Source organism: Narcine bancroftii, chromosome 4 (assembly GCF_036971445.1).
Source record: "Narcine bancroftii isolate sNarBan1 chromosome 4, sNarBan1.hap1, whole genome shotgun sequence".
NCBI classification, from domain to species: Eukaryota; Metazoa; Chordata; class Chondrichthyes; order Torpediniformes; family Narcinidae; genus Narcine; species Narcine bancroftii.
In genome coordinates this window covers 24,811,576-24,834,497 of record NC_091472.1, presented here as the reverse complement: position 1 = coordinate 24,834,497, position 22,922 = coordinate 24,811,576, and the positions used below count along the sequence as shown (strand labels likewise).

The following is a 22,922-nucleotide window of genomic DNA, read 5'->3' as shown; positions in this document are numbered from 1 at the left end:
ATCTTTTTTATTAGAAAGATCTATTAGACAAGGGTGCCCTTTGTCTACAGCACTGTTTGCATTAGCTATTGAACCTTTGGCTCAGTTGTTAAGACAAGATAATAATATTAAAGATATTAAAGTGAAATCTGAGGACAAGATTAATTTATTCGCTGATGTTTTGATTTATTTAACAGAACCTCAAAATTCTTTAAAATTGTTATGTGAAAGATTGAAACAATATGGTGAAATATCTGGCTATAAAATTAATTGGAGAAAAAAAGTAAGATTCTGCCGTTGATTGCTGATTATACTCATTGTGAAAAGATTGTTCAATTTAAATGGTCAGATAAAATTAGATATTTGGGTATTAAATTCGATAAGAATTTATTGTAGCAACTACTCCAGTAGAGCTATCTAAATAAACGCACATACACAAGGTTAGTCAGCCAAAGACTGTTTATTTGAGTTTGCCATCCTTCTTTTATATCCCTCCCATCCTGGGCTCCACAAGATGGGGGGGGGGGGGGAAGGGGTGTGACATCACTACGTGTTTTCTGCCTATCTGCGGGGTTGGTATGTTTAAACACGGTAGGAGCCCCGTGCCCTCTAAAAGAGGCATAGCAGCCCAGCGTGCTGCTACTCAGCACGCAGTACCGCATGTATGTGGTCCATTGCCTACATGAGCGCATAGCGACGTGCTCTGTGGCTCCACACATCCATTGGTGATCGCACCGGTGATGGTTCACAATACCACGCTATGCACCCGCTACACAGCCACTACACTTATTTGTATGAGTTAAATTATTTAATTTCATGAAATAAAGGCAAGAGTGATTTTAAATAGATGGAAAGATTTACCTACAACATTAATAGGTAGAGTTAATTGTATTAAGATGAATATTTTTCCTAGAATACGATATCTTTTTTCAATCTATACCTTACAAAGTTCCTCAAAAGTTTTTTAGGGATTTGAATTCTATAGTTAGGAAATTTTTGTGGAAAGATAAAATGGTTAGGGTACCTTTACAAAAATTAACTTGCAGGTATAAACTGGGAGGTTTGCAACTTTCAAATTTTCAAAATGATTATAGAGCAGCACAATTGAAATTTATTAATAGAATGTTTGATTTGGATAATCCATTGGTATGGGCTAATATTAAGTTAACTAAAATTGGTGAGAAGAAAAAGGGCAATTTATTTATAAATAGAATTCTGTTATCAAATGCATATAATTGACCTATTTTGAGACATTTAATTGAATTATGGAATATGATAAATGAGCATATAGGTACACGGGAAAATTTCAGCTAAAACACCTCTATACCAGAATAAACTTTTCTGTTTTATGCTTAATAATCAACTTTTGAAAATATGGGATCAGAAAAGAATGAAAATTGTACCAGATTGTTATGAAGCTGATATATTTAATGTCTTTTCAAAGAATGGAGGAAAAATATGAAATTCCACAAAGTACTTTTTTTTGTTATTATCAAATTAGAGCTTTATGATTGTATAATTTTGGACATACTCTCAGGTTGCCAAAGCAGTCAAAATTTGAAAATTTGCTTATGGAAGGTAGGAAGAAAATATTTGTATCTGAAATGTATTCGTTCTTTCTTTGGCTTGGCTTCGCGGACGAAGATTTATGGAGGGGTAATGTCCACGTCAGCTGCAGGCTCGTTTGTGGCTGACGTCCGATGCGGGACAGGCAGACGCGGTTGCAGTGGTTGCAAGGGAAAATTGGTTGGTTGGGGTTGGGTGTTGGGTTTTTCCTCCTTTGTCTTTTGACAAAAGTAGGAAAAAGGTTTAGGGATAATAATTGATCAGGAAGTTTGGAGAAATATATGTAAAGATAGTGTGACTAAGATTGTTAATGTGAGATATAGCTTAGTTCATTATAACTTTATACATTAGCTATATTTAACCCCTGAAAGATTAAAGATATTATTTAATTTCTTCAGATTTATGTTTTAGGTGTCATAAGGAAGTAGGTTCTTTCTTATACTCTACTTCGTTATACAGTTAAACTTTATTGGACATGACTATTTATATATATATATAATATATACAATATAATATTATATATATATATATATATATTCCACATATATTCTTATTTGAATATATTTCAATGTTTTGTGGTTTAAAAATTTTTTTAAATAAAATTTTTAAAAATAAAATAAAATAAATAAAGTGGTCCTGTGCGCCATTTAGGCCTCCCCTCTATTGGAAAGACGATGAAAGAAGTGAATGCAGCACAATGTTTCTAGTATGAGCAAATATGAAGACCTTATCAAAAATCACAGCTGTTTACATTAGCACAGGGATTATTGGGTGATTAAAATAAATACCTGAGATGTTGTAGAGTGTTTGAGATAATGAGTCAATACACAGAAGTACGATGTATATACATGCACTGGAATTCTTGCTGCAGCCACTTTGATTAAAAAAAAAACTATGATAGCATGCATTAAATCACCCCATAACAGATGTTAACAGGTGATAAGTTTCAAAAACAATTCATAAATATTATTCACAGTTACAGTTGGTGCAAGGTGGATAAAGGTGGCAATGCAATAGTGCAAAAGGGTCTCTGAGGTGCTGGAATAGTTTAAGATTAGGGTAGTATGGGGAAGTTCAAGAGCGTGACAGCAATTGTACCGTCTTCCCAAGCTAATGGTGAGAAGAGGTTGTGACCAGGGTTATAGAGATCCTTCATGTTGGCTGCCTTCTTGAGGTAGCACCTCACATAAATGTCTTTGATGGTCAATACATGAAATGGACTTGGCTATGTTTGCTGATTTCTGCAACTTCTGTGTTTCTGGAGATTTGAATTCCCAAACCAGGCTGTAATGCATTTGAAAGAAAATATGGATACATGTTGCAGAATATATGGGTACTTTTCAGTGGTTGAGTTAACTGGAAGAAGGGAAGAAAAACATATGACCAGATTGATGAAGGTTAAACAGCAGGATTTTAAAAATTTTTATACAAGAGTATTTTTCTGATAAATGCTTAACAAAATGAAAATGAATAGAAGGAGAAACCATGTCATGATTTAAGAATAGGTGAAATGGATAGTGGGAAGTGGAGACGTGGGAGAATGCATGGAATCAAGATGATAGAAGATAAATGTAAACATCAAATTGCTGTTTTCCATCTCAAGCAGAGACTTTGCCATTTAGTTTCTTGGCTCAAATTCAGCAAATAATGGCTTTTAGCAATGGAAGGAGGATTTTTGATTTTAGAAGATGTTTTTTACCAAATTTTATTTTCAATTGAAAACTGTAAGCATCAGTTAAATTGTCCGTGATTATCCTTTAAGTATCTTTAAAAACTATGCTAAATAGTGTTTGGTTGCTCAGAATTGTCACATAATAGAATTTATTACATTTTATTTACATTGTATCCGCATGTTCACTTGTAGAAGCTAATATATAAGGTTAATTGTGGTTGCTTCCTAATCAGGCGCAAGTGGATTGCATCTGACTAAGCACGAGAACTTCCATAGTGGATTAGATGCAATTTCAGTTGGTGATGGTCTCTTCAGCATTCTGACTACACTTAGCAAAAAATCCACTTCAGTGCAAGTTATGTTGCAGCCAATTCTCACGTACATGGCCTGTGGGTACATGGGAAGACAGGTAATTGAAGTACTGTTGTTAATAGCATTAATCAAATATTATGCTGGCACATATTCATTGTTGCCACTTCATCTCTGCATTCCACCTTAACAGATTTAGCCTTTGAATCGGTGGATTTCAAGAACTGGACTCAAATCCATGATTAAATATTTCTTGATCTGATAATTTGCTCTAAAATGCTGCTCACCAAGCTGCTTGGTCTTAAATGAGGCAAATACTGCTCAAAACTAGGCTTTTGATATCCTGATTGAATGAATGGGGTGGGTGGGGGGGGGATAATAATACTAATGAAAATGGATCTTAGTTAAAATGTTGCCTTGTGGGCAAGAGGAGAATGAATTTCATGGAAAACAAATGTATAATGTGGTGACCATTTGTTTGTCTTCCCTTCAAGTGAAGTTTCTCGTAAATGCCATAGGCTGTGATCCCTGATTCTGGACTCTCAATCAGTGACATTCTTGCAGTTTATTCATGACTCCAGTGAATAGAGACTTAGTCTTGCTGTCACAGCCAAGTGCAGTCTTGAAAGAGTGTCCTGACCCGAAACATTGGATGACCATTTCTACCCATGGATGCTGCTCAACCTGCTGAGCACCTCCAGCAACTCAATCTTTGCTTAAGATTCCAGCATCTGCAGTCTTTGTGCTTCTCTAGCACACTGATCAATATTGTTGTCAAGTAAATCTTATCCCAGGGGCAGCATGGTTAATGTAGTGGTTAGTGCCAGTGACCTGAGTTCAAATCTGGCACTACCTCTAAAGGGTTTGTACTTTCTTCCCGTGTCTGCATGGGTTTGCTCCCACCCTTCCAAAAGTACAGGGTTTGTCGATGATTTGGGGTATTTGGGTGGCACGGGCTCATGGGTCAGAAGGGTGTGTTGCATATCTAAGTTTAAAAATTTGCGATCTCTGGAAATATGCTGTGTTCTGTTTGGTTGCCACTTGTCCTCAATGACAACATTCATTGCACTTTTAAAATACCTATTGGCCATAAAATTCTTTGGGGTATCGTGATACTAGAAAGATGTAGGATAGATGCAAATGCCTTTTGAAAATTATGATTATCAAATTGCCTTTTTAAAGTAAGAATCATAACTTAAGGAGTGACATTTAGCATTTTGTAAAATGTTGTTGCTCTATAGGATGCACTTCTAAAGTATTTACCAAAATGTAAGGAAGGGAACTTGCTGGCATTTTTAGTATTTTCAATAAACCTTATTGAGGTTGAGGAAAATGGAGTGTATTTTCATAGCAGTTTAAATTATTGCACTCCCTGGCCCTAACAAGGTTGCAATTAAGGTTCTGCTATATTTGTTAAACAGTTAATCCACACTAGGTGACTCCAAATGCTGGAATCAGAATCTAGACAAACTCGCTGAAGAAACTCAACAGATAAAGCAACATCAGTGGGAGAAAAAGAATGGTCAATTATTTGAGCCAAAACTCTTTCCAATAGCTCAAAACATTGGCCATTCTTCTTCTCCCATTGATGGTGTTCAACTTGCTGAGTTCTTGCAGTAGAGTTTAATTAATACCATTGCAGATACCCATCCCATGCAATTGACTAGGTTAATAAATGAATTAATGCTTTCCTTTTGCAATGTTCATAAGTATATTTGTAATTTTTTGTTTAGGGTTCACTTTCAACGTGCCAGTTGTCTGAGCCACTTTTATGGTTTATTTTAAGAGTTTTGGACTCCACTGAAGCACTGAGAGCTTTCCATGACATGGGTAAGTGAAATATACCAGCAAAAAAGATTTCTACAATTGCATAAAAGGCTATTGATCATTCGCATTTGGTTTCCTAAATTTGACAAATGTTTTATCAAACTAAAACATTTGTGCCAATTTGCAGAAGTCTTGGAGCATGCTACCAGGGACAGTTAGAAAGCCTCAAGTCTTTGTTCGGCCATTTTGTTGGATAATGGTTGATTTGCATTTTAACTCAACACATTGGCTTCAGTTTCATAACCTATAGATCTTTGTTAGATAAGGATACTATAAATGCTTTTTTTTAATATTAACTCTGAAGCTTTTGTTTTTCAGACCTCAGTTTCAGATTTACACTATTCTTGTGGCAAACTGCTTTCTGACATCCTTGAATAATCAAGCCAATGGCCTCAATTTCCTTCTCTATCTGAACTATGAAATCTTCAATCATCTTAAATCCTACATTTCAAACCCCCATTAAGCAATTACTTGGAACAACTTGTCCTCATTTAACCTTAATAGATTCCATACCTCTTTAGTCAGTGTTTACTAAATTTGTCCACGCCTATTTTATCTTCTTCTGATGTAATATGATGCCCAAAATGATCCTATCATCAGGAGTTTTATACCAGCAGATTGTATGCTCAACTACAATATTAACTTGTTATTTAGAGTTTGCTGGCATTGAATGAATAGTCCATTAAGTGATAATTCAAATCAATTTAATGTATTTTTGTGGTATTATTAAAACCATTGTTTCTCAAACTTTTTCCATTCACATACCACCTTAAGTAATTATTACAATGCCATAGGTGCTCTATGATTAGTAAGGGATTACTTAAGGTAATATGTAAGTGGGGCGGGTGAGGTTTGGGCCTGATATCCTGTTCACCTAGGGAAAGTGCACGCGTGATGCTTGTTTTTCGGTGTAGTGATAGCCGCGTGGCCACTGTATGGCTTGCCAGGCAGGAGGTCACTGCAAATGGCCTCCTACATTACTGCATCTGTAGCAACAGCTTCTCGTTGGCAGATAAAACCCTGGGTGTAAAGGCTGGGTCCAGTACAACACACACAGCACTCCATCTAAAATAAATTCATCGTGCAGGCTTGAAGGACATACCTATGTCTACGATCTTCCTAAATCTTCGTTCATGAAGCCAAACCTTGAAATGATGTGTGTGGAAAGAAAAAGTTTGAAAACCACTATTTTAATCATACTGCTCATTATGTGCACGGTTTCGTAACTCCAAAGGAAATGGTCCATTGACAATTTTTCTCAAGCAAAATATTTCAGTAACAATTGGGTCTAAAGCAGTGGTTCTTCACCTTTTTTCCCCCACTCACATACCACCTTAAATTATCCCTCATCAGTCACAGGTGAGTGGAACGAAAAAGTTTGGGAAGCCCTGATTTTAAACTATAAATTTTCTCTCCCCACACCTTGACTTAACACCTTACCAATCACTCCTACTGAAGGTTTCTTCCTTGAACCAACACATAATTGAAACACTTCGATCCATTTTTGATCCAATCAATTTTTCAAGTTCTTGAAATAATGAATGGAATTTTGTCTTCCATTACTTAAACTGATAACCCTTAGTTTTGATAAAGAGTTCTGACCAGAAACATTAACAATTCTTTTTTTCTCCAACTGATGCATCGAGACCTAATTAGTGATATTCTATATTTTTAGGAGGAGTCCAGCTTATCTGCAATAACATGGTCACGAGCACAAGAGCAATTGTTAATACAGCACGGAGCATGGTATCCACTATAATGAAGTTCCTTGACTGTGGCCCCGGTAAAACGATCGATGGAAACATGAAAGCAAGAGTGTTGGCCTCTGAGCCAGATAATGCTGAGGGACTTCATAACTTTGCCCCGTTGGGTATGTAATGCATCACTTGCATTTCACTGATTGTCTGAGTAGCATTTGTATATTTCTGTATTGTATGACTTTAATTGGGTTAACATACTGAAGGTACAGTATATACTTAAAAAATGGTTTCCATCATTGCCTGTCTTCCAATTTCTTCATTCTCAACTACAAAAAAGATTTTTAAAGAAATTAAAACTAGTTACTGCAAAATTTCAATAATCTGACTGGATTATTCAGAATTTCTGATGCTTCGGCATCTGACTCACTCATTAATTTTCATAGAGCGTACCATGGTGCAATGTGTGAAAACTTGTGTATGAAATCTCTGTGTTATTTATATTCATTCATTACAGGTACAATAACTTCCAGTAGTCCAACAGCTCAGCCGGCCGAAGTACTATTACAGGCTACACCGCCTCATCGGAGAGCTAGATCGGCAGCATGGTCATACATTTTCTTACCAGAAGAAGCTTGGTCTGACCTCACAATTCACCTGCCTGCTGCAGTGTTACTGAAAGAGATACACATTCAGCCTCACCTTGCATCTCTTGCAAGTAAGTGTATTTGTTGGACGTATTTTTAGTTATTCAGATAACTGTTTTTGCTCTATGGCCCAACTGAGGGTTTGGCCTGTGCTGCAGGAAATATGTTGCAGCATTTTTCTCGCCATATAGAGTTCAGAAGGAATTAGGGGCACCTTCATGGTGACAAACAGTGAGGTACTGAAAGAACTCAACAGGTCAGACAGCATACATTGGTAGAAATGATGTCAACATAGAATATTGAATTTTAGGAGCTGTGATGGTATTACAGTGAAACTATTGCCCAATTTATCCTATACAAAATGGCCATTGAGGTGGTTAAATAAAGATCATTTGAGTGGTGTCAGAGTTGCAGATTTATGACACACTTTTGGAAGTCACCAATTTTATTCTCTGTGATCATTCTTCTGGGTATGTTTGACTGCAGTCTCTGAAATTGCATGATACTTTGTGCAGCTGGCCAGAAGTTGAGAAGTAATATTTAGAGTCAGAGATTAAAAAAGAATGGAAACAGACCCTCTGGCTCAACTTATCCATGCTGACCAAGTTGCCTACTTGAGCTCGTCCCATTGGTCGGCAATTGGTCCACATCCCTCTAAACTTTGACTACCCATGTACCTGTCTAATTGTTTTCTAAATGTTGTAATTATACTCACCTATACAACTTTCTTTAGCAACTTAATTCATATACCCTACACACTCTGGGAAATTTTGCCTCTGAGGTCCCTTTTGATTCTTTCCCCTTTTACTTTAAACATTCTCACTAGTTATAGACTCTGCTACCCTGAGGAAAAAGACTGGCAAGGTTCATCTTTATGATTTGACAACGAGTGCTGGATGAACTCTGTGGGTCAGGCAGCGTCTGAGGGGGAAAAAGTGGTCAGTCAACATTTTGGATTGGGACCTTTTTCTCCTTGACATCATTTCTACCAATGTATGCTGTCTGACCTGTTGAGTTCTTTCAGCACCTCACTGTTTGTTCAAGATTCCAGCATGTTTTTGATTTTATCCTTCTTTCTCTTTTATAGCATGTCCTTCTTCCGTGTCAGTTGAGATCAGTGCAGATGGAGTGAACATGTTGCCCCTTTCTACCCCAGTTATCACCAGTGGGCTAACTTACATTAAAATACAGCTGGTCAAAGCTGAAGTTGCATCAGCTGTCTGTCTTCGCCTTCACCGCCCACGGGATGCCAGCACTCTGGGTCTGTCACAGATCAAATTGTTGGGTCTTACAGCCTTTGGCAGCACTTCATCTGCCACTGTGAATAACCCTTTCCTTCCTTCTGAGGACCAAGTTTCCAAAACCAGGTAAGATTGTAAATACAGAAAAATTCCTGGTATCTTGCACCTAAGGGGATTGGTCGATGCCAGATAAGTGAATTTTCCGGTTGCTTGAGATTGTTTTGCATGATTGGTGAACTAACTGCGAGACGTGCCAATTTTAAACCGTATTTTTTAAAAATCTATTTATTTTTCCCGATTTCTTTTGCCGGTTGCTTCATGCTGGTTGTTTGAATTCTGGGTAACCAGGGTATTGGAGCTTAAATTCGAAGAAGCATGCTAGTGTTCAGACTGGCTTCAGGGAATTGTTTTTCCAGGACCAGAATATAAGGAATAGTAGATGGTGGGAAATGGAAGCTGAGAAGCCATGGATGTGATAGGTGTATTCATGTGGCTTAAGAAGCTTGGGCAAAATAGGAGGTAAAAAGCAGGGTAAGCTGATACTGTGGCTGAACTTGACCAAGGAAAAGAATTTTGCAGAGCAGAGGTTTGAGCAAGTGAAAGGGAGATTCACATTTATTGACAGAGTACGTAGATGACCACATACAATGATGAGGTTCTTTTTCCTGTGTGTGAGGCAGAATTACCACTTAATGTAGTGCAAAAAAAAACTTACTCAACATACACATGTTACAGATAAAGAAACGTAAACAAGCTGTGCAATGCAGAGAGGGAAAAAACCCCAATAAATAAGAAAAGTAAGAGCCTGTAGCGGCAGCTTAAATGGAGTTGAAAGAATGGAGTCTGCACTCCAGTTTTTCATTGAAACTTCCTGTGCTGTGCCTTATAAAGCCACGGGTAAGTCCCGCCTTTGCGCCGGAAACCACATCGTGAGGTTGCCCCATGCACAAGCGGACCCCACCCGATCAGTGGAAAAGACGATCCCGACGGCTGCCCCGTAACACGCGGAGCCGGTTTGCCTCCATCACAGATGTGCACTGCCCCACCCCCCCCCCCACTTCCCATTGATCCAGAATGATCGGTTGGGGCTGGCTGGTGGAGTTATCGCAGAGCACAGAGTGGTCGCTGTCTGGCAGGGGAACGTCTTTGAAACAGAGGCTGGTGATGGCTGTGCAAGAAGCCCATGTCTCTGTTGTCTTTTTGCACCGGTGCAAGCTCAAAGTAGCCTAGGCCTGGTTCTAAGGACTGAATAGTCGGTCTTGAGAGGGCGTCTGCAATGATGTTCTCCTTGCTAGAGAGGTGTTGAATGTTGGTGGTGAATTCCAAGAAGTATGCCAAGTGGCGTTGCTGGCGTGCTGACCAGGGGTCGAAAACTTTTGCAAATGCATAGGTGAAGGGTTTGTGGTCAGTGAAGACAGTAAAAGGCTTTCCCTTGAGGAAGTAGCGGAAATGTCTGACTGCGAGGTAGAGGGCGAGGAGTTCCCAGTCAAAAGCACTGTATTTTAACTTGGGGGGGGAGGGGGCGGCATAAATGGCAGCTGAAAAAGGCCATTAGCCTCCAATGTCCATCGCCCAATTGTTTGAGTACATCCCCGACTGCTATGGCCGATTCATTGACTGTCAGGGAGGTGGGAATGTCGGTTCCGGGGTGGACCAGCGACATAGGGCCTCTTTGGTCCATTCAAAAGCCATGGCTGCCTTCTCGCTCCAGGCCAAGTCCATCTGTTTGGAGGTTATTGTGGCAAAGAGGAAGCACATGATTTGTGCTGCTGCAGGAAAAAAACGGTTGTAAATATTGACCATGCCAACAAATTTCTGAAAGCCCTTCAGTGTGGCAATGGTGTGGCTCCGTTCTTGGTGATCCTGTGGCAGAGGAAATTGATCTCCTCTTGGCCGAACTGGCACTTCTCTGGGTTGACCGAGAGACCGAAGCCAGCTGGGAGTAGAATTTGAGATGGTGGGTAGTGTGTTCTTAGTGGTTCCTGCAGGCGATGAGGATGACATCCAGGTAGATGAAAACAAAGTCCAGGTCTCTGCCTACTGCATCCATTAGATGCTGGAAGTGTGTGTTGCATATTTAAGTCAGTAAGGCATGTGCAGGAGCAGGAACTCGAAGCGTCTGGAGGGTGTGATGGTGGCCGACTTCTCGACGTCGTCTGGGTTGTCGGGGATTTGGTGGTAGACTCTCACTAGGTCGACCTTGGAGAAAACAATTGCATCATGAAGGTTGGCCGTGAAATCCTTTATACGTGGGATTGACTAGTGGTCCGGGGTGGTTGAATCATTGAGGCGCCGATAGTCTCTGCAAGATCTCCAGCCCCCTGTGGCCTTGGGGACCACGTGGAGAGGGGAAGCCCATGGACTGTTGGACCTATGGACGATCCCCAGCTCTTCCATTCATTTGAATTCCTCCTTGGCCAGCTGCAGCTTGTCTGGGAGAGGTCATCTGGCCTTCTCGTGGAGGGGTGGGCCCTGTGTCAGAATTTGGTGTTGCACACTGTATTTGGCATGGTGGATGTGAATTGGGGCCTGAGAATAGACAGGAATTTACCCAGAATACGGCTGTACTTGTCAGTAAAAGTGGTAACAGTGGCCACTTCCTGGACCCGAGCACTGGTGGCCGCAAGCTGGATCGTCTGGGCGTACACCAGCCGTTTAGGTTGAGGTCCATGAGCAACCTGTGGGCTCAGAGAAAATCTGTGCCGAAGAGTGGCTTCTCCACTGTGGCCAGTGTGAAATCCCAGCGGAAGGTCTTGTCGCCAAGCCGTATTGGTACGTTCCGTATGCTGAAGGTCTTAATGGCAGTATTGTTGGCTGCCTGAAGGGTTGGCCCTCGTGGGCTCTTTCAGTTTTCTAAAGGTGCCGGCGGGATGATGCTGGGTTCTGCTCCCGTGTCAATGAGGAAACACCGGCCTGTTGTTTTGTCCGTGACATGTAGTAGGCTATTTGTGTGGCCAGCTGCCATAGGCATTAGCGGTGCCTGACCTGGGCATTTCCAATGAACGAGCAGGGCTGTTTGCATTTACAAGCTTCTGCCCCGCACCCCCCGCCCCCCCCCCCCTCAATGCTGGTGGTAGAAACACCACAGTGCCTCTGGTGCTTCTGTTGGTCTGTGAGGGCGTGGCTGTTTACCACTTGTTCAGGTTTTGGGCTGCTGCACTGTCTGGGAATGCATCAGCTAATTCATGGTGAATTCGTTCTCTCTCGGTATGCTAGAGAATGTCTGTCTTCACTGCAACCTTACAAGGGTGGATGAAATCCGCATCCGCTAGCAGTAGCTGGATGTCGTCGGCGATCTGCTTTCAGAATGCCTGCTCAGACATGAGACAGGCCTTGTGGCCCTCTGCCAACGTGAGCATTTCGTCCATAAGGACAGATGGCAATCTGTCCCCTAGGCTGTCCAGGTATATAAGACTAGAGAGACCGTAGGTGTTGATTGGGAGCGCCTTCAGGTATTTACCTTCCTTTGATGGGTTCTGCATGAGGTTGTTAATTCTGGCTGAGGTTTCTTGGTCCAGGGAGCTGACAACGTGGTAGTACTTGGTGGATTCTGAGGTAATCTTCTTTATCTGGAACTGTGCTTCTGCATGTCCAAACCAAGTGTGTGGTTGAAGCATCTAGAAAGTGGGGAGATTAAGGGCAACTGCACTGACTGCTGCAGCATCCATAATGTTGAGCCCAGAGTCATCTGGACCCATCGGGATCACCAATGTAGGGGCAGCAAAATGGGGTCGAAAGAACAAGACCAGTATTCAGTGGGCTCGTCTGCACTCCAGTTATTTATTGAAACTTTCCGCACTGCGCCTTATAAGGCCACAGGTAAGTCCTACCCTCGCACCGGAAACCACGTCAAGACATTACCCTGCGCGCATGCAGATCCGACCTGTTTGGCAGAAAAGAATATCCCAGTGGTGCCATCTTGACATGACTGCTCTGCTACCGTGACTGTAACACTGTTCGCTGCCGTCAGAGATGTGCACCACCACAAGTCTTTAATTGAGTCCATAATTGAGTTTGTTGTTGAGGAGTTTGATTTTGGAGGGTTAGCAGCTGTTCCTGAACCTCAGGAAGGTGGTGCAAGTCTTGTAGCACCTATACCTTTTTCCTGATGGCAGCGGCAAGAACAAGCATGTGCTAGGTGATGTGGATCCTTGATGTTGCTGCTTCTCTCAGATGACAGCGTTCTGTGTAGATGTTCACAATAGTGGAGAGGGCTTTGCTTGTGATGTTCTGGGCTGTGTTCCACTACCTTTTGCAGGTCTTTACGCTCAGGGATATTGGTGTCCCCATACCGGATAGATGTACAAAAAAAATATCCTCTAGGCTGATTGTAGAAGGGACATGTTTGGTTTTTTGATAAGGGAAGTGGAGAACAGGGATTTTCTTGGGCATGGATTTTGTTGCCTTGTGGTTTCCTTGAAACCATAGATAGTTATCTAGTCAGTCACTGAGATAAACTCGGCATGTTTCAATTTTAATCTATGGTGTCACTTTGGTAATTAAACTCAATTAATTAGCAGTGATTTGATAACATTTGCTTCAGGTTAATATCAGCCAGTGTGTCTATTTCTGGACTCTATCCAAGTAGTCTAGTCTCAATCCAATTATTGTAGAGTGAAGGTAAACATCTCTAAACGTGGATATCAGAGGAAAACATCAACCTGAATGATAAGCTTTGTGCCTTATCTACAGTTTCTGCTCAGTATCGACCCGTGAGAATTTTGTGAGGTCCGTAGATAAAAGATCTATTGAGGAGTGAGTAGCTAGAAAATTGATAATAGAGGTTGGGGGGGGGGGGGGGGGCGCGAGAAAGAAAGAGCCTTCATTCTTTTTGGTCATTTCTTGGAAAATATTACAGAGAAATTTACTTCTTTTTCAGTATTGGTTGGATGCGACTCCTTCATCATTGCTTAACCCACATAAGTGAGCTCGAGGCAATGATGGCCTGTGCAGCAGCTCCTACTGCTAACCTACTGCAGACCTGTGCAGCTCTCCTGATGTCACCTTACTGCGGCATGCACTCGCCAAATATTGAAGCTGTCTTGGTAAAAATTGGGTTGCAGTCCACCAGGATTGGTCTGAAATTAATTGACATTCTTCTCAGGAATTGTGCTGCTTCTGGCACTAATCCAACAGGTAAGAATTTTTACTAAGTGGGAAGCTACAAAGGGAATGGAGAAAATTGATGAAGGCAGATCAATAGGCATGATTGATATGCACCTCATTTGAGGTTTTGACAAGGTTCTATGTGATGGGTTGGTCCAGGGAAGACGCAAGGGATCCAAAGCATGTTGGCAAACGATCTAAAATTGGCTTGGTAATAGGAGGAAGAGGATAGTGGTAAATAGTTTTTTTTTCCTGATGACTTCTGTAACAAGTGGTGTGGTGTCAACAGAGATCAATGTTGGGATTTTGCATAGTGATATATATTTATTTGAGAATGTAGGTGGTCTGATTGTAAGTTTGCAGACAACATGGAAAATTGGTGGAGTTGTTGATGTCGAAGGATGTTTAAGGATGCAGTGGGACATAGATCATCTGGAAAGTTGAGTGAAACGGGCGTAGATGGAATGTAATTCAGTTAATTCTGATGGGATATATGGAGTAAATGGTGGGGACCTTGGAAGTGTTGATGTCCAGAGGGGCCATGGAGTGCAAGCCTATAATTTAAAATGCTGACATGTGTTTCAGGTAGAGAAGAAAGCATTTGAAAGTTGGGGCATTATGTCGTAGCTGTTCAAAACATTGACTCTTGGAATATTGTGTATAATTATGGTTGCCACACTACATGAAGGATGTGATAGCAAGAGATTTACTGAGATGTTGCCTTGAACGGAGGGTTGTAGTTAAAAAGTTGTGACCTTGGATGTTTATAAAATTGAAGAATCAATATTTTATCCGCCCCCCCCCCCCCCCCCCTCAGGCAGTGAGTCTAGAATGAGAGGGTGGCGATTTCATGTGAGAGGGGAGAAATATAGAGATCTGAGGGGGAAGCTTTTCCACAGAGAAGATGGTGGTTATCTGGATCATGCTGGGAGAGATGATGGTTGAGGTACATACAATTACAAAGTTTAAAAGACATTTGGGCAGATAAATGGAATCTGCATGCATAGGCATCACATTGGCAGAGAAGAGGTGGGCCAAAGGGGCCATGTCTGTGCTATATGGTTCTGTGGAAGGATGTGAAATGTGGAATCAGTAATGGCTATCAAAAGTTGCAGGTGAAGGTAAGATTGGACAAATCGATTCGTCCAACATGTTATTAAGTGAGTTGGCAAATCACACATTGATGTAACAGCGTAAGAACCAATGTGGGTTTGGACTTGTAATTGTTGGTAATGATCATTGAAATGGTGGGTACTTGTTTTGAAATGGATTTTATGAGGAATTTGGTATGGTTCCCATTAATTGTGTTTTTTTTAAAAAAGTATTCAGGAATTGTGTTGAAAAAATGATTACATTCAATCTTTCTTCTGCATCCTTCCCCCACATTCCAGTTTATTTTCCCGAAGTAATTATTCATGCTGAAACTTTGTCTAACCAGATCTAAACAGTCCTTTGCTCTTTGGGCGACTCAATGGTCTTTCCTCCGATTCAACAATCGACATTCTGTATCAGCTTGGAACAACTCAGGATCCTGGTACAAAAGACAGGTAATGCCTGTTGCTGTGGGTAAAGATCTGTTTTTAACTTTCTTAGTTATTCTTTGGGAAATTTTAATTTATCATAGTCTAAGCCTTGCCTTTTTACAATAGGCAAAATGTATTAAGGATAATTAATTTCACCATAAATGGCCATGCAGTGAATGTGTCTTTTTACTGCCACTTTACTGCTATGTAAACATTCCACAGCAGCTTTTCCAGGTGCGATTTTTTTTGTGCCTGATTGTAAAATAACAAGTGACAATGCCTGTGTATGGAGAGTTTAAATTAATAATTTTTTGTGCCATCTTGTCAGGCTCAGAGAAATTTATCGAGTCCTCAGGAAGATTATGCTTCCGATGAATAAAGTGAATGTATTTATGAAATTAAATTGCTTTTCAAAAATAGGTTCACAGAAAATGTTTTTTTCTGAACTTGGGGACAGGAAGTCGTTTGCAATGCGTTTGTACTCCAAAATCTGCCTCTGGCTTAAACCAAGGGCACTCTTACTGAGAGCACTGGCAAACTCGCCAGTTACAGGACATTTTGTAATGTAAGTTGGATTTGTATGAGGCAGACAATATTTTGATATTTTGCTCGCTGGAGCATGCCCAATTTTACTAACAAAAAGCAAAAAAAAGGGGTTTGAAGAACAGTTTTAAATTATTTTGTCAATTTTACCAGCAGTAAACAACAAAGGTCTAAAATACAGCTTTAAATGATTTATGTGGAGCTGGAATGAGCAAGAACTCCAGTGCATTCCAAAGATGGGTACTGTTGCTACTCTGCACTCCACCTGCTTCAACCAACGAATTTGTTAGTCATTCAAATAATGCACTAATGGCTCAGATTAAATCATCAAAATCAATGTGATTTTTTTCACCAACCTGTCTTTTTTTATTTGGAATTGTTTGCCCCAGAAGTTTTGATCCCAGTAACTTGAAATGTATATTTTGGTATTGCTGTCAACTGAGCAATAATTGAGTGTTAATGATTTAACAGTTACATTTTAATGATGGAAATTGTTGTGTCTTTTCCATCTTTTTAAGTAAGTGAATTTGTATTGAAATTGTATTCTGTTCATGGGGCTGATGTGCATTTTTCCATTTCAGGATTCAGGCTTTGTTAAAATGGGTTCATGACTCTGCTGGAGTCGCGGCACTGAAGAGAAATGGTCACATTGCTGCTATAAATACTGAAAATATAACTCGTGAATATGGGCTCCTTATGCCGTCACCATCTCACTTGCATTGTGTAGCTGCAGTCCTGTGGCATAGCTATGAGTTACCTGTAGAGTATGATCTTCCAGGTTTACTAAACAGAGAACTGTTTGAGTAAGTAATCTAATATTGATTTAATTTAAAAACAAGTCTTGATCACTGTTGCTTTTGGTCCTTTACATGATTTCTTTGTGCATGAATATTTTCTTTCATAAGTTTATAGCTATAGAATAAGGACTTTTAAAAGTCTCATTCTGATTGGTAAGCTGAAACCACTGATATGGCAACATTTTACAATTGTACATAAATGCCTTGGATTTGGGGACCAATTTTTTTCCAGCAGGAAATGATGAATTGAAAAGCAAAATTTGAAGGGGGCATAAGGAAGTTTCATTGGTCGGATCACTTTCCACTCATTTAACCTGTGGAATTTAACCTGAGCGTTAACTGGAATGGGAAGTGTTGTCTTCTGAGGAAATGTTGAATAGGCTAGGCTTGTATCCATTGGCACTTAGAGAAGAGAGAGAGAACTTGGTTAAAATATTTGGGGGTCAATGTGGAGATTTCTCCTCTTGCAGGAGAATCTAAACCTAAGGGGTTTCCCATTTACGATGGAGATGAGGCAGATTTTTTTTTGGGGGGGGGGGAGATCTTGAGCCTTTGAATTCCAGAGAGCTGTGCAAGCTGAGTTTTGGAATATTTTACTTATTTATTATTGTCAGTGAAAGGATTTCTTTTGCATGCCATTCAAATGCTAACAAAAAGTCCCCATGTTCCATCACCATCTTGCAAAAAGAAAGCAAGCCCCTTGAGAGATGAGTGGTTGAAGATCACGCCATCTTCTCCAATGTTAGGCCTTCGCTGTTCTCAAAGCAAATGTTGCTGCTGCTGTGCTGTCACAGCCTCTACTTGTTCCTATTGTTCCTGTACATTCTCAGTGGCGGGTGCCTGCCATCGCTAAGCTTGACCCCTCGTATCCAGCTGTCTTCTTTCCATCACACCACCTCAACCCCCTGGTCCAGGTTTCCCGAAGCCATCTGAAATTTGCAGTGCCTTAAGCTGAGGTGGAACCTGCCTTATCGAGCCACCTTCACTGTGCTCCATTCCACCCTGTTGAGACTGATCTATAAGGAAATAATGAATCACAATCTCCAAATTAGACCTGATCTGGTAATGAAATACTGATTGCATTTTTGACCGATTAAGGTTTGATGATGTTGGGCATAAATTGGTTACAAGCTTTTCTATCCATGATGTGCTGAGTATGCCCTGCTTGGTATTTTTTCCTTTCAGATTTGAAGCCTGATCTCTTTTATTTCTCTTGCTAATAACATAATTAAATATACTTTTATACTTGTTATGATGTTTATATGGTTGTACTTGGGTAACAAAATATTTATTTCTGAACTGTTGTCACACATTTACTAGAGCAATTTTATTTAATTATGAATTATATTTCCTCAGATTGCTCTACAACTGGTCCATGTCTCTTCCTTGCAACATGGTTCTGAAGAAAGCTGTCGACAGTTTACTCTGTTCCATGTGCCACATTCATCCTAGCTACTTTTCTTTGCTCATGGGTTGGATGGGCATCAATCTGCCTCCTATACAAATGCAGCATAGACTTTCAATGACTGATGACAGCAAGAAAGAGGATTTGGACTCCAGTTTGACAGATGACTCTAAGAATGCACAGGCACCAATTGCACTAAATGAGTCCCATCTTGTTACTCTTGCAGCAGCAACTCAGTCTCCGGAAGCTATTAAGCAGCTCTTGGAATCTAGTTTACCTTCAATGCTCGTGAAGAGCTTAATCAGTTTTTGCTTTAGTCACATTTCCAGTTTGGACTGTGCAATGCCCTCTGCAGAAGCTGCTACAGATAGAAACAAAAGGCATCATTTGCAACAGCGAGCAATGACTAAGGTTCCCATCACAGCGGATCTGGTAGCTCCTGTTCTCCGTTTCCTGACTGAAGTAGGCAATAGCCACACCATGAAGGACTGGTTAGGGGGACCTGAAGTAAACCCCTTGTGGACTGCTCTCTTGTTCTTGTTGTGCCATTCCAGCAGCAATAGTAGTTCTGGACACCAGTACCAGAACAGCTCCCATCACGTTGGTTCGAGGTATCTTCCTTCTGCCTCTTCACCTTCAGGAGTAGGATTAACCACTCAGCAAAGAACAGCAATTGAAAATTCAACAGTAGCTTTCTTCTTGCAGTGCATTTCTTGTCATCCGTACAATCAAAAATTAATGGCTCAGGTGAGGTCAATATTGTATTTTGGATTGTTCTTTTAAAACTAACATGTTGGCTAGCAGGAATCTGAAACACATGGATGGAATATGACTAAACTGAAATTAGGGAACAACTTTTTAGCTTTTGAAATTTTTTGTAGGCTGTTTAACAAAAAATGTTAAATTACCATTGTTCATTTTCCCCGGAAAGGAAGAGCGAAGGCCCCCCTACCCCATCCCACCCACTGTAATATTCTGAATATTTGTTGCAATTGTTCTTAATTTAGAGCCCATATCTGCCAAGTTTTCATACCTTCAGCAGGACCATGAATATTAATGACTTATTGCTGTCGCTAATTCTAAATGAATGATTCTTGATTGCTCCATTGGCAGGTAGATCCTGTTATTCAGTTTGAGGATTGAGTCTGTATGGAGGGTCACCTCCCAAAATGTTAACTGCCCATTTCTATCCATGGATGTTTCCTGACATGCTGAATTCCTCCAGTAGGTGGTTGTTTGCTTAAGAATCAGTTATTTGCCAGTGCGTTTCACGTTGCAAGTACGCCAAACTACTCAGGAAGGCAGGCCTGCTGAAAGACTTTGGATCACATAAATTCTTGCAACAATCTGGTAGTTACATGATCATAAGGAGTTGTAGAGTTTTTCAACACAAAACAAGCCTTTCAACCCAATTTGTCAACACCATCCAAGCTGTTACCCAAAGTGGTCCAATTAGCCTGAGTTTAGCCCATATCCCTCCAAACTTTTCCTGTCTAGGTACCTGCTAAATATCTTTTAAATAGTACAATTGGACTCACCTCTACTTCTTTTTCTGGCAGCTTGTTCCACATCACCTATAAATTTTTCCTTTCACCTTGAATCTGTGCTCTCTAGTAGCAAATTCCATAACCTGGGGAGGGGAAAAGGGTAATATAACTCCTTTATATAGGTCCCCTTCAGCTTGCTACGTTCCAGGGAGCAAAGTCCCAGCCTCAAAAACCTCCTTGTAATTCAAGTTTGCTAGTCCTGGTAATTTTCCTGCCAACTAGGTTCTTTGCACCTGTTCCAGCTCGATGATATGTTTCATATAGTTACCAGAGTTTCTTGTACAGTTGGTACATGGTGTCCCTGCTTGTGTACTTAGTGCCCTGACTGTTGAAGGCAAGTGTTCCAAATGCCACCTTCATCAGACTGTCCACCTGTGTTGCCACTGTCAGGGAACTATAGACCTGTATCCCAAAGTTGTCCCTTGTTTTACAACACTCTCCAGGGTCCTACTATACTCTCTGTAAATTCTACCCTGATTAAACCTACCAAAGCAACTGTACTGGGAAACTGCAGTTTCCCAGTACAACAAAATTCTGTTGTAATTGTAGATCATCTTCACTGTCCTCTCTCCCACCAATTTTGGTTTCACCCTCCCACTTAGTAAACAAATTAAGTACATTGCTATCCAAGTCATAAAGATAAATTACAAAGTGGACACACTGCTGATCCCTGTGACACACCATTGGTCACAGGCCCATGAAAACAACCCTCCTTGACCACTGACTTATACCATCAACCTAATTCTGTATCCATGCAATCTCACCTTCTGGACCAGCCTACCATGTGGAACCTTGCCAACGGCTTTGCTAAAGTCCTTGTTAATGTCCACTGCTCTGTCCTTATCGATCTTCTTTGTAACCACTAAAAAGAATCACATTCATTAGATGCTATTCATGATCCTTGTATTTTGTGCCTGATTTAATCCATTAAATTTAAATTCTTTAATTTCCATGATGAAATTAAAGTTTATCTAGTCAGTGGTACAGGCCTTTGAATAGTTGTCCTTTAACTTAACCATTATGGTTACATGTGCTCCAACCAAACTAGCTCAGAGATCAGATTATTGAGTAAATTCCCCTTCCCATTCAATCCTTGGTAATTACTTGTGCTTGGTGACCTTGGGTACCTCCTCTTTTATTGCTATTAATTTTCCACCTTTTCCACAAAGCAAGTTTCAAAATTTTGAAGTGACATCCAGAATCTTACACTTTTGGCAAATGGTATGGGAAAGTAAAGGCATTTACTTAAAGTTCTGTTTGTCCTTTTATAATCGGGGACTGCTGAAGTCATTTATGACCTTCTCCCAGCCCCCACCAATCACCCAATCGCCAACCTTTGTATTCCCATGCTTTGACAAGAGGAGACTGGCAGTAGAGCTTAGCTTCTGTGAAGAATGCTCCTACCTTACTGCTGGACATGAGCTTCAAATGATGGGGCATCACAGTCTATTGCCACACAATTTGTCGCCTATCTCCTCGGCTTGTGGTACACGAAAATGCTGGAGAAGCTTGGTAGGTCCTGTACTAAGTAAAAGGTTGTCAAAGTTTCAGGCCTAAGCCCTTCAGGAGTGTCAAAAATCTTGCAGATACCTGAATAAAAAGGTGGGGGGGGGGGGTAGTGGGAGGAACATACTTAATAGGTAAGATTAAAAAAATGGGTACAAGCGAGAGGGTAGAAGAGAAAAAAGCTGAGAATTGATGGGGCAAGATGGCAGAAGGCTAAGAAAGACAGCTCTCTGATAGAAGGAGGAAGAGAAGGGAGGTAGCGATGAGGGAAAGAGAGATAGGGTAGAAAAGGGGGGTTGATGGAAATTGGAGGTCGATGTTGATGCAGTCTGAGTACAGACTGCCGAGATAGAATTGAAGGTGTTCCTCCAATTTGCAGGTGGCCGTAACCCATCATACATAGAACCGTGGACAGATATGTCATTGTGACGGTGGGGGGTGGAATTGAAGTGGATGTAGCAGACAGACCGAAGGTGTATAACAAAGCAATCTCCCAGTCTGTGTTCAATTTTTCCAGAATAGAGGTGGATGCATCGGGCACCCCAAATGTAGTAAATGACACCTGAAGATTCACAAGTAAAATGTTGCATCTCAAGAGGATGAGTTAGTGAGGGAGCTGAGAAGGGAACAATCCCCATGGGACTCTGGATGTGTCTGGTGATGGGATTCCATTGTAGGTGTGGAAATTGTGGAGAATATGTTGGATGAAGAGGTTGGTGGGGTGTGAGGGTTGGGGCAGGAAAGATGTGCAAGAAATGGGGAAATATAGGAGATGATAAGTTGATGCAGTGGGGGGGGGGGGCTTTTTTTTGGTCATCAGCTTTTTTTTCTTCCCCGTACCCACCTATTAGAGTATCTCTTGCCGATGTTCCTTCCCCTCCTCGCCATTCCATCGTCACCTTTTTTTATTCAGGCTTCTGTCTGATTTTTGGCCAATCTAAAGAAGGGCTCATGCACAAAACTGCTTTTTACTTTCTATGGATGCTGTGTGACCTGCTGAGTTTCTTCATTTCTGTGCGCTCTACTGGATGACAACATCTGCAGATTTTCTTGTTTAACTCTTCAGCTTTCTTGGGCAGCAGCTTGTCTGAGTCTTAACCACAATATAGTGGAAGCTATTGGCTTTGATCATTATAAATATGTAGTTTTCTATTTGATTATTTACTTATTTGTTGCATTTTACAGAATAAGATTTGAATATTACTTAAGGCTCTCAAGTGAGCATATTAAGCAATAAAGTAGCAGCTGGCATGAATCTTATTATGCATTCAAATATTTTTAGGTTCTCTGTGAATTATTCCAATCAACACCTCAGCGACCAAATATCCCAACGTCTGGAAATATTTCTGGTTTTATCAGGAGGCTTTTCTTGCAGCTGATGCTAGAAGATGAAAAAGTGACTGTGTTTCTTCATTCTCCTTGCCCTGTGAGTACAATTAATTTTTATCAATACAGTTGAGGGCTTTTGACTGCAGTTTTTGTCATTTGCATTAGTAATTACATTTTTTTTTATCCACACTTGGTCAAAATGAAGCAGTAGTACAGGTAAAACCCCTG

General features: G+C 40.7%; 1 protein-coding gene across 1 annotated transcript in view; it reads left to right on the top strand.

The window, feature by feature from the left end:
* The window catches only part of birc6 (baculoviral IAP repeat containing 6), a gene marked incomplete at its 5' end in the record, with an annotated part of 290,465 nt that overhangs the window by 151,064 nt on the left and 116,479 nt on the right, over positions 1-22,922 (top strand). Inside the window, 10 exons of the mRNA XM_069936120.1 lie at positions 3,451-3,626; positions 5,260-5,356; positions 7,029-7,223; positions 7,568-7,768; positions 8,785-9,064; positions 13,818-14,074; positions 15,483-15,591; positions 16,692-16,913; positions 18,264-19,059; positions 22,648-22,791. Of these exons, the coding sequence (XP_069792221.1) occupies positions 3,451-3,626; positions 5,260-5,356; positions 7,029-7,223; positions 7,568-7,768; positions 8,785-9,064; positions 13,818-14,074; positions 15,483-15,591; positions 16,692-16,913; positions 18,264-19,059; positions 22,648-22,791 (2,477 nt within the window). The remainder of the gene's footprint in view (positions 1-3,450; positions 3,627-5,259; positions 5,357-7,028; positions 7,224-7,567; positions 7,769-8,784; positions 9,065-13,817; positions 14,075-15,482; positions 15,592-16,691; positions 16,914-18,263; positions 19,060-22,647; positions 22,792-22,922) is intronic.